This window comes from Neoarius graeffei, chromosome 5 (genome assembly GCF_027579695.1).
Source record: "Neoarius graeffei isolate fNeoGra1 chromosome 5, fNeoGra1.pri, whole genome shotgun sequence".
NCBI lineage: Eukaryota > Metazoa > Chordata > Actinopteri > Siluriformes > Ariidae > Neoarius > Neoarius graeffei.
In genome coordinates this window covers 96,826,519-96,844,744 of record NC_083573.1, presented here as the reverse complement: position 1 = coordinate 96,844,744, position 18,226 = coordinate 96,826,519, and the positions used below count along the sequence as shown (strand labels likewise).

At 44.1% G+C, this 18,226-nt stretch overlaps 1 protein-coding gene across 7 annotated transcripts in view; it reads right to left on the bottom strand.

The window, feature by feature from the left end:
- abi1a (abl-interactor 1a) overlaps nucleotides 1-18,226 on the bottom strand; it is a 157,658-nt gene that overhangs the window by 28,643 nt on the left and 110,789 nt on the right. For 4 of the 7 annotated variants that reach the window (XM_060922543.1, XM_060922545.1, XM_060922547.1 and 1 more), the window contains exons 5-7: nucleotides 15,340-15,483; nucleotides 2,975-3,075; nucleotides 2,528-2,593 (exon numbers count right to left, since the gene is read on the bottom strand). In XM_060922543.1, coding sequence (XP_060778526.1) covers nucleotides 2,528-2,593; nucleotides 2,975-3,075; nucleotides 15,340-15,483 — 311 coding nt within the window. The remainder of the gene's footprint in view (nucleotides 1-2,527; nucleotides 2,594-2,974; nucleotides 3,076-15,339; nucleotides 15,484-18,226) is intronic. The other 3 variants (XM_060922544.1, XM_060922546.1, XM_060922549.1) reach the window with 1 other exon arrangement.

The window sequence follows — 18,226 nt, the reverse complement described above, 5'->3', positions numbered from 1 at the left end:
TCCACCAACATGGCCGACATCCGGGTTTCTATTTTGCTTTGACGTCACTTGGAAGTCAAGGATAGTGATGGTTGGGTCTGAGCATCTCCAAAATGGCACATCTTGTGGGATGTTCCTGGTATGCAGTGGTTAGTAGTGGTCCAAGGATCCAAAGGACAACCGGTGAACCGGTGACAGGGTCATGGGCGTCGAAGGCTCATTGATTCACATGGGGCATGACGGCTAGCCCATACGGTCCAGTCCCACAGAAGAGCTCCTGTACCACAAACTGCTGAAAAAGTGACTGCTGGCTAAAACACAAAGGTGTCCGCATTAACTTTTTCAGCAGGCTGTTTTTCCCATTTTTCCTGCTTCCAACACGTCAACTTCAAGAAATGACCTTTTTTTTTTGCTGCCTAATATATCCCACCCCCTGACAGGTGCCAGTGTAATGAGATGATTAATATTATTCACTTCTTCACCGGTCAGTGGTTTTAATGTTATGGCTGATCAGTGTACAGCGTTATTACAATCTGACAATGAAATTTGCATGCAGAAAGGATATTTCTATCATTTTTTGTTTCATACAAAGGTTTTAACACTGACTAAAAATCAGGCCGTGTTAGTTCTCGGGTGTAAATAATTATCAAATGATGAGGGCAATAAAATTCATCATAATAAAATAACTATTAGAGTATACAAGTTGTTGGGTTTTTTTTAATCCAAACCCTGTTCATTTTACAGAAAATCTTCAGACGGTCCACATTAGAATCTGAACAATAAATTAATTAAATACAGGTAGTCGTCGACTTACCATACGACTGCGTTTGGTTACGACTGACCGGTCGTAAACCGTTCTGGTCGTACGGTAAGTCGGCCTGTGTTAAATGAACGCAAGTATATTGTGATGTGTAATGATATTGTAATCATCTTAAAGTCTTATTTTATCAACGTTTTCTTATTTCATTACCTTGGCTCGTTATTTGGTTTAAGTCAAACACTGCGTACAGTACAATTCGTTTAATATGTGCAAAACAAAAAAATACGAAATACAGGTGTGAAAAATAGAAAACATTTTAGTTTGAAACATACCAAAATACAAATGTAAAACATAGCAAAATACAAAATTTAGTGACCGCTGGCATCACTGGTGCTTGGCTGTGGGTCGTCTACGTCATCATCAGCGGTTGCAGCGCTTGGGCTGGCGGGAGGATTTGCTCGTTTCATAAACCAGGAGCTGGGGCGGAAACTGTATGATGGAGTGCGCGAGGGAGACTGCGCATGTGCCTGGAGCTGGGGCGGAAACTGTCGTACGCTCAGCTAGCTCAGCTGGGAAACACTTGCCAGTCATAACCAGACGGTCGTAAAGTCGATTGGTCGTAAGTCGCATAGATCGTAAGTCGACGACTACCTGTATTAAGAAAGTTTTAGTAACAGTATGTGTGTTACGGAAGCCGAGAGAGGCCCTTCATATAATCTTTTTTTATTCACCTTGTTATCCCGAGATAACGACATAATTAGTTCAGGATCTCGAGAAAACAACACAACTAATTCGAGATCTCGAGAAAACAAAACAATTATTTCATGATTTCGAGAAAACAGCTGAGATTTATAGCAGAGCTGCGCCCCCTGTGGGTCAGAGTTCTGCGGAGGTGCCGCGGACTAATTTTGAAATGATCCCTTATTAAAAGGCTTAATGCAATCTCTCCGTGTGTCAACCCCTGATCAAAATATTGCCTTATTAGGTGATCGATTATTCCAGACATTCTAATGACTAGGCGGCACGGTGGTGTGGTGGTTAGCGCTGTCGCCTCACAGCAAGAAGGTCCGGGTTCGAGCCCCGTGGCCGGCGAGGGCCTTTCTGTGCGGAGTTTGCATGTTCTCCCCGTGTCCGCGTGGGTTTCCTCCGGGTGCTCCGGTTTCCCCCACAGTCCAAAGACATGCAGGTTAGGTTAACTGGTGACTCTAAATTGAGCGTAGGTGTGAATGTGAGTGTGAATGGTTGTCTGTGTCTATGTGTCAGCCCTGTGATGACCTGGCGACTTGTCCAGGGTGTACCCCGCCTTTCGCCCGTAGTCAGCTGGGATAGGCTCCAGCTTGCCTGCGACCCTGTAGAACAGGATAAAGCGGCTAGAGATAATGAGATGAGATGAGATTCTAATGACTAAAGTTGCGTCTATACAGAATGAGAAATAGCCCCAAAGTCAGCATATCACAAGTCTCTTGGCGCACCTGAATGAACCATTTCTCAGCTGTTTACTCGAGATCATGAAATAACGGTTTTGTTTTCTCGAGATCTCGAATTAGTTGCGTTGTTTTCTCGAGATCCTGAATTAATTATGTCGTTATCTCGGGATAACAAGGTGAATAAAAAAAGGATTATATGAAGGGCCTCTTGCGGCTTCCGTAGTGTGTTAACGTATGAATTTTTTTTTTTTTTGCTGTAAGAGGACACAATGCAACAGTTCTTGGTAATGGGAAGACTTTTAAACCCTACTTATATGAAGCGCACGCACACACACACACACACACGGCTGAGATGTCTCACCTATAGCCATTGGGCCCCCAGACATGGGCAGAGGCGGAGGTGGGGGCGGAGCAAACATAGACTGAACTGTAATGAATACAGCACAAGCACATGAGATACACCGATACACAAACAAACAGCACTAAACCTTCACACTGGTAAAGAGTGAGTGTACAGGGTTTCAGGGTTCTGTCTCATCTCTGCTGAACTGTGTTTCCTACATGTCATAAATAGGCATGAAAGGGTTAATAACACCTACTGAGAGAGAGAGAGAGAGAGAGAGAGAGAGAGAGAGAGAGCACATTAAACATGGACTTTGGTCTCACATCATAACTAACACACGCACACACAGAGAGAGAGAGAGAGAGAGAGATGAAACAAGGAGAAGTTGGATCAGGGATCAGTGTTTGACTCAGGGGATCAGTAGAAGGAGGTTTAATCCATGAGGAGGGAGAGACGGAGCTTTACCTGGGCCAGAATTAGGGATGGAGGGAGTCGGCACGGCGATGGGAATACCAATACTGCTGCCTCCGCTGTTCTCACGACTGCCACTACCCCCACTGCTGCCACTACAGAGACAGACAGACAGACAGACAGAGAGAGAGAGAGAGAGAGAGAGAGAGAGAGAGAGAGAGAGAGAAAGAGAGACAAAGAGCAAGAGAGAGAGAGACACACAAAGAACGGGAGAGAGACAAAGAGCGAGAGAGCGAGAGACATGGGGAAGGGAAGGGAGAAAGAGAGAGACAGACAGACACAGGGAAAGCAAGAGAGAGACAGACATGGGGAAGGGAAGGGAAAGAGACAGTCAGACAAAGGGAAAGCGAGAGAGAGAGAGAGAGAGAGAGACAGAGAGAGAGAGAGACATGGGGAAGGGGAGGGAGAGGGCAAAGGGACAGACAGACAGACAGACAGACACAGACAGAAAAAGCGAGAGAGACACATGGGGAAGGGAGGGTGAGAGAGGGACACAGAGAAAGAGCAAGAAAGAGAGAGAGATAGAGACAGACAGAGAGAGATACACACAGACAGAGAGATATACACAGATAGACAAAGAGCGAGAGAGCGAGAGACATGGGGAAGGGAAGGAAGAGAGAAAGAGACAAACAGACAGACACAGAAAGCAAGAGAGAGACAGACATGGGGAAGGGAAGGGAAGGAGACATAGTCAGACAAAGGGAAAGCGAGACAGAGAGAGACAGAGAGAGAGAGACATGGGGAAGGGGAGGAAGAGGGTGAAGAGACAGACAGACAGACAGACAGACAGAAAAAGCGAGAGAGACACATGGGGAAGGGAGGGTGAGAGAGGGGGACACAGGGAAAGAGCAAGAAGGAGAGAGAGACAGACAGAGAGAGATACACATAGACAGACAGAGAGATATACACAGATAGACAAAGAGCAAGAGAGCAAGAGACATGGGGAAGGGAAGGAAGAGAGAAAGAGAGACAGACACAGGGAAAGCAAGAGAGAGACAGACATGGGGAAGGGAAGGGAAAGAGACAGTCAGACAAAGGGAAAGCGAGAGAGAGACAGACAGACAGAGAGAGAGAGAGAGAGACATGAGGAATGGGAGGGAGAGGGCGAAGGGACAGACAGACAGACAGACAGAAAAAGCAAGAGAGACACATGGGGAAGGGAGGGTGAGAGAGAGGGACACAGGGAAAGAGCAAGACAGAGAGAGAGACAGACAGAGAGAGATACACATAGACAGACAGAGAGAGAGATATACACAGATAGACAAAGAGCGAGAGACAGAGAGCGAGAGACAGACAGAGAGAGAGAGAGAGAGAGAGAGAGAGAGAGAGAGAAAGAAACACATGGGGAAAGAGAGCTATTCACTTTCTTTCTTTAACAATAAAATGATAAACACATGTGAAAGAAGACTCGTGTCTTTCTGCATCTGACGTCCTCTCATCTCTCCGCTATCTCAGAGGCGGTGAGGAGAAAGCACAGTTTTTGCAGGACTGCAGTTTTCCATCTGATATTTGAGAAATTCTTCACATTACCATGGCAACCTGACATTTGTCTTTTGATGGATATTTGTCTCCATTTTCCACAATCTGGCTTCTCCTTCGTGTCACTGACAAACCGCCTGGACGAGAGCTGGGGTGGGACGAGCGGACGACTTGCAGCAACGCAAAAGGCCACGATTTCACTAAACTGTGACAGCAATCATAAGCGGATTTATCAGAAAAGGACAGAACGGCTGTGTAAAGACTCATTCAAGGTTTTTAAACAGCGGATTCAGACGCGTCGTCAAACGCCGAGCCTTTACCTAACGAATCGAAACTGCATCGTTTACATCCCGACTGTGACCTTCCAGCCAATCCCATCACGGTTTTACATCACTTCTGCTCTTCTTAGAGTTTACTGCTGGCTCAGGTTTTACAACACACAGTTACGGAGTGTCCACAAGATCCTGGCGTGAACTACAGTGGCGCTCGAAAGTTCGTGAACCCTTTAAGATTTTCCATATTCGTGCAGCAATATGACCGAAAACTTCATCAGATTTTCCCACAAGTCCTAAAAGTAGATCAAGAGAACCAAATGAGAGAAAAATACTATACTTGGTGATTACTTTACTCAGGAAAATGATCCAAGATTGCTGTCATCTGTGAGTGGAGAGAGGAATAATGTGCTCAAGTGTAAAACTACGGAAGCCGCGAGAGGCCCTTCATATAATCCTTTTTTTTTTATTCACCTTGTTATCCCGAGATAACGACATAATTAATTCAGGATCTCGAGAAAACAACACAACTAATTCGAGATCTCGAGAAAACAAAACAATTATTTCATGATCTCAGCTGGATCGCTGTATCTCCGTCGGTAGAGACGAAGCCAGGCCAGTCTTCTGCGGAGGTGCAGCGGACTAATTTTGAAATGATCCCTTATTAAAAGACTTAATGCAATCTCTCCCTGTGTCAACCCCTGATCAAAATATTGCCTTATTAGGTGATCGATTATTCCAGACATTCTAATGACCAAAGTTGCGTCTAAAGACCCTTTTCAGTCACGTGACCTTCGTAAACGCGACCACCATTTTGGACATGTAGCGGACTTCGGCTCGAATTGGTTTGAATGCGAGGAAGGCGACAAACGGAGAACATACAAGAAAAAGGAGCGAGATGCAGAAAATACCTTCGCTATCCAGCGACGTAGGGCATTTACAGGGCGAGCAGAGGGAGAAATAACAGTAACGACACATTAGCAACGCCGTACAGAAATAACGGTTTATGGCACAGACCCTTTTGGTTCTCGCTCATCTAGCTGCTACAATGACTGCTTAGACTGCAACAATAATACCTAACACACATTTAAGTATCCGTCGTAAAGACGTGAAACTCGTCGAGTGACGAGTGTGTTCACTGATAAGCTAACACAATCTAAAAGTAGACATACCATCACACTGCCCTGGCGCTGTGTACAGTTTCCCTTCTATGGTTTGTGCACTCACTATTTGCCATTACTTTCTCCAACCGTTGTTACAGATTACAGGGAACGGCCTGGATTTAAGAGACAAATACATGCTCCTATTGTTTTGAACACTTATTTGTAGGCAGTGCTTTAATTTGTAAAGTGGGAGGTCCCGGAGCGCAGAGGATGAGCGGCTCCGGTGCGGAAAAAAAGGGGGCGGGGCGCTGCGCTGCACTTCTGGGCATGTTTTGTAATAACACTGCAAATTAAGTTCATCTGCAGATATTTTGTGGATGTCGTTTCATGAGAGAAAATCACCAACAAGGCAGATATCAAAATCAGACATTAACACTAAATAAACTTGCATTTTTTTTATTTAATTATTTGGTTTTTTTTTTTTTTTTTGTTACATAGTCAAACGAGGTGTCAGATCACCGGATCCAGTGTAAATAGCTGCCGGAGCCAACGCCAGAGGTTCCGGAGCGCGCTCCGGCTTGCTCCCCCTCAAATTAAGCGCTGTTTGTAGGACACTGCCTCTGATCTGTCCTACAGTCTACCAACAGCAAAGGAACACAACGCTAGCTAATGTCGTTAGCGAATAGCTACTACAGAAGAACAAAGAGGTTACAATGGGTTATTTTAGCCTATTTGGTTACACACTCGCCGCCACAGAATGTTAACAGCAATGTAATGCCTTTTCTGGCTAATTTTATTCGTCTTACCTCCAACAAAGTGGTCACTACACAAGCGCTGGTATGCCGAGGGCTGCCAATCTGTTAATTTTTTTTAATGGCCGCTATCCATCTTCTCCGTCGGGATCCGATAAAATGATAACCCTTGCCTTGTTTGTTGATGGTTACTACATCCAGGTGCACAACAATATAGTGGCATGATGGAAGTCTTGCTGAAAATAAACACTTTTTTTGCTGCCGTTCCTCAATGCTGGCTGTGGTAAACTACTGGTAGTACATGTCCAAAATGGCGGCTGCGTTTGTCGTAACGTCACGTGAAAAGGGTCCATACAGAATGAGAAATAGCCCCAAAGTCAGCATATCACAAGTCTCTTGGCGCACCTGAATGAACCATTTCTCAGCTGTTTACTCGAGATCATGAAATAATTGTTTTGTTTTCTCGAGATCACGGAATAACGGTTTTGTTTTCTCGAGATCTCGAATTAGTTGTGTTGTTTTCTCGAGATCCTGAATTAATTATGTCGTTATCTTGGGATAACAAGGTGAATAAAAAAAGGATTATATGAAGGGCCTCTCTCGGCTTCCGTAGAAAACTGTCATACAGAATAACAATATGTGACCCCTCACCGAATCCAGGGACGCATGTCGGCCGAAACGAATCCGAGATAATAGCAAAAGAAGCATTTTTTTTCGAAATTTGTGATTTTTGTTTTTTTCCATCATGTGCAAGTTGAGATCTTGAAGAATGCAATCAGTATTTCAGATAATAGATTGTTTTGTTGGAAAAGCATACATTTTTTGTTGCAAATTGTCTCGTTTTTGTCAGGACTGTAGCCTGCTGGGGGGTGTGGGTAAATTACCATATGGGCCATTCACATGATGATTTAAGTCATGTGTTGTTTTTTTTTCCGCGAATCAGCTGTATGATACGAGCTGAGCGCATGGCTACTTAACTGCATACAGGCGTGTGATTTCACTATGGAATGAGTTACTAAACAGAGCGCAGAGGAGGTGACACACCGCGAAGCAAACAGACACACGGTATTTACATCGGAGATCACCATTTCTAGCAAAAAAAAACGCAACCTCATTTTCCAGATTGAATGGAATACTTGAATGATCGGATGATACACGGACCGTTCTAGGACTACATTTCATCGGCGGCATTGGTGTGTGCAAGGCGCCGTTTCTCTTTCTGATGGGGTGAGTTTATTAATCTAAGGCTGTGTGGTTATTTTTGCATGTAACGGAGAGTGTTGTGGTTTAGTTAAGCCTAGGTCACAACCGGACGTACGATTTTTTGGCCGTGTGATTTTTGGTGTTTCCCAAATCGCTGCGTTTTTTTTTTTTGTTCACGGAGAAAGACGCGCGTTGGCCGTAAGTTTGTCTTGCAACCTGAAAAAAACGTAAGCGCCCGTAGAGTTAGTTTGACATGACAAAGAACCTCTGCGGCCGGTCTGCGGCTCGAAAATCAGCACATCACACGCGCGCTCTCGTGCATTTCATGCGCGCTCTCGTGTGTTTCTTGCGTTTTTTGCGTGTAGACCGGCTGTAGGAGCGCGTACTGTACGGCCGGTTGTGACCGAGGCTTTACATGAAACTAGTGTTGTGTTAGTTGTGTCATCATCGTGCTATCTTTCTTTCTTACGGTGTGAGTAATTTTTCAACCACAAAACGTTAAAGTATACTTTAGGACTTATTTTTGTACTTCATAATTGTGTTGGGCATACTTTGCATGGAAGGAAAATTGACGTGGTGATCTTTGTTTACACGAAAGTAGTATCGTGCTAGCTCGTAGGGGGTAGGGCTTTCCTTAATGTCATGCAAATGAGCAGCATTATGTGCCCGCCCTACACCCAGAGTAGCTGAGATGGAAAACTTTGAGGGCGATTTTCTCCCTTTTCTGTTTTAAGAAGTATACACTTTCAAAAGGCCACACATTCTTCAAATATTGTCAGATCTCCACATGGAAGGCATCATTGGAAAGCTTAGAAACTGTACTTTCTGAATCTGTCAATAACTCAAAATGCCCCCGGGCCGACATGTGTCCCTGGATTCTGTGATCAGTCACATTTAAAAAACAAAACAAAACAAAAAAAACCATGGAAAATAAAGTAGGGGGAAAAATGGGAGGAAAAAAGGACGGTAACAAACGAAAACTAGAAATTAAGTACTGCGATGTACTATTAGATAAAAATATATTTTCTGTTTTTTACCCAGAAACCTAACCTCAAATTGTAGTAACTCCGCACCACAGAGGAAAAAAAGAAAGCATGACATTTCCTGGCAAAGCTCACCACAAACTATGAAGCAACATAACATGACACCACCCCACTGGGTCACACCCTCACTGTACTCCATTCCTGCTACTACTATTATTATTATTCCTGTTAATGAGTTTATTGCGCTTGTAGTTTTAAAATGTATTCATGATGCTTTGGCTGTACAATATATAATTAAACTCTGCTGTAATTATTCAGAAAAAAAAATAAGAGGGTGTTATATGGTCTAAAGGTTAGAGAAGCAGCTTTGGGACCAAAAGGTTGCCAGTTCGATTCCCTGGACCAGCTGACGTGGCCTTGAGCAAGGCGACTAACCCCTAACTGCTCCCCCCAGGCTGCTCCGGGTACCGTATGTTGTACGTCGCTCTAGAAAAAGAGCGTCTGCTAAATGCCAGTAATATAATTAATGTAACGTTATACTGCTACAGCAGTCTCTTAAATAAAACCGTCAACTCACATATGCTACATTCACGTTTATTCGTGCAATTATCCAAACATTAAAAATCATACCTGTGCAATAATAACAGTACAACCCCGATTCCAAAGAAGTTGGGACAAAGTACAAATTGTAAATAAAAACGGAATGCAATAATTTACAAATCTCAAATAGAACAATAGAACATAGACAACATATCAAATGTCGAAAGTGAGACATTTTGAAATTTCATGCCAAATATTGGCTCATTTGAAATTTCATGACAGCAACACATCTCAAAAAAGTTGGGACAGGGGCAATAAGAGGCTGGAAAAGTTAAAGGTACAAAAAAGGAACAGCTGGAGGACCAAATTGCAACTCATTAGCTCAATTGGCAATAGGTCATTAACATGACTGGGTATAAAAAGAGCATCTTGGAGTGGCAGCGGCTCTCAGAAGTAAAGATGGGAAGAGGATCACCAATCCCCCTAATTCTGCACCGACAAATAGTGGAGCAATATCAGAAAGGAGTTCGACAGTGTAAAATTGCAAAGAGTTTGAACATATCATCATCTACAGTGCATAATATCATCAAAAGATTCAGAGAATCTGGAAGAATCTCTGTGCGTAAGGGTCAAGGCCGGAAAACCATACTGGGTGCCCGTGATCTTCAGGCCCTTAGACGGCACTGCATCACATACAGGCATGCTTCTGTATTGGAAATCACAAAATGGGCTCAGGAATATTTCCAGAGAACATTATCTGTGAACACAATTCACCGTGCCATCCGCCGTTGCCAGCTAAAACTCTATAGTTCAAAGAAGAAGCCGTATCTAAACATGATCCAGAAGCGCAGACGTCTTCTCTGGGCCAAGGCTCATTTAAAATGGACTGTGGCAAAGTGGAAAACTGTTCTGTGGTCAGACGAATCAAAATTTGAAGTTCTTTATGGAAATCAGGGACGCCGTGTCATTCGGACTAAAGAGGAGAAGGACGACCCAAGTTGTTATCAGCGCTCAGTTCAGAAGCCTGCATCTCTGATGGTATGGGGTTGCATTAGTGCGTGTGGCATGGGCAGCTTACACATCTGGAAAGACACCATCAATGCTGAAAGGTATATCCAGGTTCTAGAGCAACATATGCTCCCATCCAGACGACGTCTCTTTCAGGGAAGACCTTGCATTTTCCAACATGACAATGCCAAACCACATACTGCATCAATTACTAGTCTGGGCCCGCCCATCCTAAGCGTGACGCAACACGAGGGCCTGTTGCGAGCCAGGCAAGCTATCTACAGCTCTTCCAAGCTCCCGAAAAATTGGGAGCCAATCAACTTTGAGCATCTCCATCGGCCCTGGGTAGAGGCGTGTTCAAGGCAGTGACGTAGTAGAACTGCGACCGGAAGCCATAGATTGTTTACAGAATCTATGCCGGAAGCGCTTCATTCACTAGAAACATTACAAACATGGAGCAAGTTCTCATTGAAAACGGAGCAAAGAGCAGCCCTGGAGGTATTTATTGAAAGGAAGGACGTTTTCGCCTTGCTCCCGACCGGCTTCGGTAAGAGTTTAATCTACCAGTTAGCCCCGTCGCGTCACATACGTCAGAGGAAAGAGTGATGTGATTGGTTAAAGCTTCGTCACAGCCTTTTCTGGCTTCGACCAGTAGCAAACTGAGGCATTTCAGGGAGGCGGGTCAACCACGCACTTTGGGAAACGGTTGGGCTTAATATCTTTGCCAGACCAAATGCTCGTAGAGCTTTGAAGTCGCATTAGCCAGACTAATCAATTACAGCATCATGGCTGTGTAGAAGAAGGGTCCGGGTACTGAACTGGCCAGCCTGCAGTCCAGATCTTTCACCCATAGAAAACATTTGGTGCATCATAAAACGGAAGATACGACAAAAAAGACCTAAGACAGTTGAGCAACTAGAATCCTACATTAGACAAGAATGGGTTAACATTCCTATCCCTAAACTTGAGCAACTTGTCTCCTCAGTCCCCAGACGTTTACAGACTGTTGTAAAGAGAAAAGGGGATGTCTCACAGTGGGAAACATGGCCTTGTCCCAACTTTTTTGAGATGCGTTGTTGTCATGAAATTTAAAAATCACCTAATTTTTCTCTTTAAATGTTACATTTTCTCAGTTTAAACATTTGATGTGTCATCTATGTTCTATTCTGAATAAAATATGGAATTTTGAAACTTCCACATCATTGCATTCCGTTTTTATTTACAATTTGTACTTTCTCCCAACTTTTTTGGAATCGGGGTTGTACAAGAGGTCATAATCGAACCACTCTTTACAACCGTGGTGAGCAGAAAAGCATCTCAGGACCCACTGAAACCTTGACGAGGATGGACTACGCCAGCAGAAGACCATATCAGGATTCAATCTTCAGGGTTCTCCAGAAAATCTGAAGTAGTCGGCTAGAAAAAGGGCGCGCTCATGCTAGGGAGGTCTGGGGGCATGCCCTCCCACAGAAAATTTTGAGATTTACATGCCTTCTTGTGGCTTTTTGTGGTAGCTCATAAATTACGAACCATTTCCTTGCAAAATACGTCTGAAATTTCCACGTTGTGTGCGCGCTTGGCTTTCTCAGTGACCCTCTGTAGTACGCTGCCTGGCTCGGTAACATAACTACATACGCTGCGGCGTGGTCACGTGGTCTGGCTCAGACAGTCAGGGCGCAAGAATCGATCAACAAATATGGCGTCACTTCCAGTCATGTTACACCCAAATCAAAGACAATTTCCTGCTGGAATAATTGGACCGGAGCTTATTTTTTTTTCCCTTTTGTTTTTCTTTTTTGTGTTTGTGTAGTTTGATGTTTGTTTTTTGTCCGAGGGTTTTGTCCGCCGGCTGTAGTGTAGCTCCGGACACGGTTTTGGGCGTGGGTTCCCTCCAGGCCTTGGTGCGCCATGGGTGATGCCTGTGCTCCTTGCTATGGACTGCAGTGAGCTTGTTGCTCATTTTAACATCGTGGTTGTCCAGCGCTCTGTGCGGTGGTGCTTTTGTGCTTGGCGCGGTGTTCCGAGCGATGTTGCTTGGTGGCGTCGCGTTGGCTGTGCAGGTGGTTTGGGAAATGCTAGCGCTCTGCGTGGCGGTGCTTCTGTGCTTGGTTAGTGGATCCATGGCGCGGTGTTCCGAGTGATGTTGCCCGGTGGTGTCGCGGTGGCTGTGCTGGCGGTATGGGACTTATTTTCATATGCCTTTTGGTGGGACTGTGGCTGCTACACTACTGGAATGACATCCTGACCTCCTTTAGGTGGAAACCCCTCCCAATAATTGTAAAGCGACCTTGGGTATGAGAAAGGCGTTATATAATTTTAACTGATTATTATTTACAGCAAATTATGGGCAGCGGAGACGATATAAATCGCTTGAACATCGAGTAGCCGGCGTACACCGTCTGCGTAGGCAGAGAAAACTGCCGGTCGCCGGTGCTTGTGGACATCTCGGAATCTTGTTTGCTAAGAACGAGAATCGTAAGTACCATGGGTACAGCATCAGCACTTCCGTGGTGGAAATTCAAGGAACTGGTTCTCTCTTAGTGGAAAAGCACCACCAGTTATAGTCCAGCGTTACATTTCAAACTCAATGTACTGGAGCACGGGGTTCAACTCAAGACCTCTGCATTTGGTAAACCAGTGGAAAGTGAATCAGTGTGTGTATAATACAAACTTCCTCAGTCAGCATGCAGACGTTTTAGCTGATGAGAAGACTTAAATCCGTCATATTTACAGACTCACACACACAGAGAGAGAGAGAGAGAGAGAGAGAGAGAGAGAGAGAGAGAGAGCTCTCAAATAAACACAAGGTTTGGGAGTACGCTTTTCAAGCCATCTCTTATACTTTTAAGTGAGGATGAAGCTTTTCCACAGGGGTTATAACTCAGGGGAACGGAGAAGATGCTCTTCAAAGCTTAGACGTGAAAGGCGAGAAACAGGAAGGGAGAAATCTGACAACATCCCGACTCCTCTTACAGCCAGTTACCGTCAGACTTGCGGCATTAAAACAAACAGAATCTTTCTCTCTGACATTTTAGTAATCCAAACCACTCCCGAGATATTCATGATAGACTAGTAGATAACATTATAGCGTTGCTGTACAACCCCGATTCCAAAAAAGTTGGGACAAAGTACAAATTGTAAATAAAAACGGAATGCAATAATTTACAAATCTCAAAAACTGATATTGTATTCACAATAGAACATAGACAACATATCAAATGTCGAAAGTGAGACATTTTGAAATTTCATGCCAAATATTGGCTCATTTGAAATTTCATGACAGCAACACATCTCAAAAAAGTTGGGACAAGGGCAATAAGAGGCTGGAAAAGTTAAAGGTACAAAAAAGGAACAGCTGGAGGAACAAATTGCAACTCATTAGGTCAATTGGCAATAGGTCATTAACATGACTGGGTATAAAAAGAGCATCTTGGAGTGGCAGCGGCTCTCAGAAGTAAAGATGGGAAGAGGATCACCAATCCCCCTAATTCTGCACCGACAAATAGTGGAGCAATATCAGAAAGGAGTTCGACAGTGTAAAATTGCAAAGAGTTTGAACATATCATCATCTACAGTGCATAATATCATCAAAAGATTCAGAGAATCTGGAAGAATCTCTGTGCGTAAGGGTCAAGGCCGGAAAACCATACTGGGTGCCCGTAATCTTCGGGCCCTTAGACGGCACTGCATCACATACAGGCATGCTTCTGTATTGGAAATCACAAAATGGGCTCAGGAATATTTCCAGAGAACATTATCTGTGAACACAATTCACCGTGCCATCCGCCGTTGCCAGCTAAAACTCTATAGTTCAAAGAAGAAGCCATATCTAAACATGATCCAGAAGCGCAGACGTCTTCTCTGGGCCAAGGCTCATTTAAAATGGACTGTGGCAAAGTGGAAAACTGTTCTGTGGTCAGACGAATCAAAATTTGAAGTTCTTCATGGAAATCAGGGACGCCGTGTCATTCGGACTAAAGAGGAGAAGGACGACCCAAGTTGTTATCAGCGCTCAGTTCAGAAGCCTGCATCTCTGATGGTATGGGGTTGCATTAGTGCGTGTGGCATGAGCAGCTTACACATCTGGAAAGACACCATCAATGCTGAAAGGTATATCCAGGTTCTAGAGCAACATATGCTCCCATCCAGACGACGTCTCTTTCAGGGAAGACCTTGCATTTTCCAACATGACAATGCCAAACCGCATACTGCATCAATTACAGCATCATGGCTGCGTAGAAGAAGGGTCCGGGTACTGAACTGGCCAGCCTGCAGTCCAGATCTTTCACCCATAGAAAACATTTGGCGCATCATAAAACGGAAGATACGACAAAAAAGACCTAAGACAGTTGAGCAACTAGAATCCTACATTAGACAAGAATGGGTTAGCATTCCTATCCCTAAACTTGAGCAACTTGTCTCCTCAGTCCCCAGACGTTTACAGACTGTTGTAAAGGGAAAAGGGGATGTCTCACAGTGGTAAACATGGCCTTGTCCCAACTTTTTTGAGATGTGTTGTTGTCATGAAATTTAAAATCACCTAATTTTTCTCTTTAAATGATACATTTTCTCAGTTTAAACATTTGATATGTCATCTATGTTCTATTCTGAATAAAATATGGAATTTTGAAACTTCCACATCATTGCATTCCGTTTTTATTTACAATTTGTACTTTGTCCCAACTGTTTTGGAATCGGGGTTGTATTTCTAAAGAAACCTTCAGGCAGCACTGTGTGTAGTGTGTGATTTTATATACTATTGAGGACCAAATGTCCTCACAAGGATGATAAAACCTGACAATTTCAACCTTCTGGGGACATTTGGATGGTCCCCACAAGGAAATTGCTGCTGTTGTGTGTGTGTGTTTTTTTTTTAAATAAATAAATAAATAAATAAATAAAAAGAGCCAAAACGTTTCCTTTGCGTTACTGAGGTTAAGGTGCAAGTACAGCATTAATGAACTGCAATAATAATTATGTTAATGGAAGGTCCTCACAAGGATAGTGTGTGTGTGTTACCTGTGGGTTCTTGGTCTCTGGTTGAGCGAGGCTGTGCGTCCTGGGCTGTGCTGGCTCCCGAGGCGAGCGGGGCTGGTCATGTAGTCATTAGGCACTGTAGGAGGTTTTACTGGCTCAAGAGTTTTATATGAAGAAGTGTTACGCCTGCAAGAGAGAAATTAATTATGAAATAAATCAATGAAAATCTTGGCTATTTTTTTTTTAAATCGCATATCTAAAAAACTTTGGAGTTGATGGTTTAAAAAAAAAAGTTGTTTAAATAATATTAGCTGGGTTTTTTCTTCATGGTATATCCGATCTATTCTGTTCAGCTAGCACGATACTGAACGAGTCGAAGACAAGTAGCTGAATGGAATATCTGATATAACATGGAAAAAAACCAGGCAATATTATTACCCATGCACATTCCTTTTGGGTGTTCAAAGCGTCTTTCTAGAGCTGGAAATCGATTAATTTTATCGATTAATTCGAATTTACAGTTAAGGACGATGTGTTTTTATGAAAATCGGTTTTCTCTCCGTTTTAACATCCGCCACCGACGCTCCCCTCTGCGCATGTGCAGAACGGATCGGGCACTGACACTATCGCCCTCCTCCCGCGCGCTTGCCATGGACACACACAAACAGCATGGCCGCGATTGGGGGAAAGACGCAACTTGTGCCCAAGAAAGGAGTAACTTCCTCCGTGATGTGGAATTGGTTCGGTTTTGCAGCGTCGGACGCAGACCAAACAAGTTCTCGTTGTAAGGTGTTGCTTCCAAAGGAAGCAGCACGACGAATTTATTCCAACACCTTAAACAGAAGCCTGCAGCGGAGTGGGAGAAGTGCTGCTCCCAGCGGAATGAACACAGCCGCAGCACGAGCGCACCATCCACAGTAAAGCAAGCAGCCGCCCCAGACACATTTCCGAACTGTGTGCCTGATGATCAGAATGCGGCGCGATGGAAGGCAATCACAGATGTTATCGGGATGTTTATTGCAAAAGACATGGTGCCCATACATACGGTGGAAAAGTCGGGATTTTTCCCCCTATTTTGTCAGTTTTATCGAAAAGGACATCTCATCTCATTATCTCTAGCCACTTTATCCTGTTCTACAGGGTCGCAGGCAAGCTGGAGCCTATCCCAGCTGACTACGGGCGAAAGGCGGGGTACACCCTGGACAAGTCGCCAGGTCATCACAGGGCTGACACATAGACACAGACAACCATTCACACTCACATTCACACCTACGCTCAATTTAGAGTCACCAGTTAACCTAACCTGCATGTCTTTGGACTGTGGGGGAAACCGGAGCACCCGGAGGAAACCCACGCGGACACGGGGAGAACATGCAAACTCCGCACAGAAAGGCCCTCGCCGGCCACGGGGCTCGAACCCGGACCTTCTTGCTGTGAGGTGACAGCGCTAACCACTACACCACCGTGCCGCCCCTCGAAAAGGACATTATTTATTTTTTTTTTTTTTCACAGTCCAAATCCAGTGCTCTGATTGGCTGGCGAGCAGGTCTGTATCCTATGGTACGGACCCCGGTTACAGACCTCTAGCGACTCACTCGTTCACAACAACAACAAACATTTATCTTTTTTTTTTTTTTACAAGATTTATTTAGGGGCAGCATGGTGGTGTAGTGGTTAGCGCTGTCGCCTCACAGCAAGAAGGTCCGGGTTCGAGCCCCGTGGCCGGCGAGGGCCTTTCTGTGTGGAGTTTGCATGTTCTCCCCGTGTCCGCGTGGGTTTCCTCCGGGTGCTCCGGTTTCCCCCACAGTCCAAAGACATGCAGGTTAGGTTAACTGGTGACTCTACATTGAGCGTAGGTGTGAATGTGAGTGTGAATGGTTGTCTGTGTCTATGTGTCAGCCCTGTGATGACCTGGCGACTTGTCCAGGGTGTACCCCGCCTTTCGCCTGTAGTAAGCTGGGATAGGCTCCAGCTTGCCTGCGACCCTGTAGAACAGGATAAAGCGGCTAGAGATAATGAGATGAGATTTATTTATAAGATTATCAAAAATCTTATAAATTTTTGCCAGCATTTCTCAGGAGAATAGCATTAATTTTACAGCATGGATAGCGATAACGACAGTGTTCACAGCGAAAGTGAGTTTTACTCCCCTGAGGAAGAAGAAATAAAAGAAAACATTTCAGGAGAAAGCTAAAAACCTGTAACTTGCTAACGCCGAGCAAAAACATGGCTGAATCCTGAATGACTCCAATTTGTATAAATAGGGGACTACATAGGCGGCAAAATGTAGTTTTTTTCCTGACATGGAAGTGCACTTGTATACCGAGGAGGAAGCCATTTGCATTACAGCCGTGAATGAGGATTCAAAATGGCGGCTCGGCTCGGTTTTCCCTTTCGGGCGCTCTCGTTTTCTGTTAGAATTTGGTAAAGAAAAAAATAAATATATTATTTACCAGCTTAAGGTCGGTCCGCATGGTGAAATACCGTGACCTTGGCCCAGAGGGCCTCGCTCAGTACTTTCAAGACCTCGGTCACGGTATTTCACGATACGGACCTCCCAGCTGGTAAATAACTTTTTTCTTTTTGAGGGAGCATTTTTTTATTTTTATTTATTTTAAGTTTGAGGGTGCATTGTGTCAGTGCCAGTTTGAAACTAGGCTATGTTGGAGAAAGCTTTCTAAAAGTGACTGTATGTTCTCACTGTTTACAATGGCATGGTCTGCCATCTCATCTACAAGCTTGTTTTTTGGCTTCTTTTTCGTTTCTGGTTGCACTTTAACCCCAAAGGGGAAATTTAAGTGAAAACAAAATAAAGGTAAAACTTGTTTTGAACCATTTCTTTGTCATCTGTAGTTTGATTTTTAGTAGAGGGGGAAAAAAAATCGATTAAAATCAAAAATCGGATTTTTTGTGAAAAAATCGAAGCTTT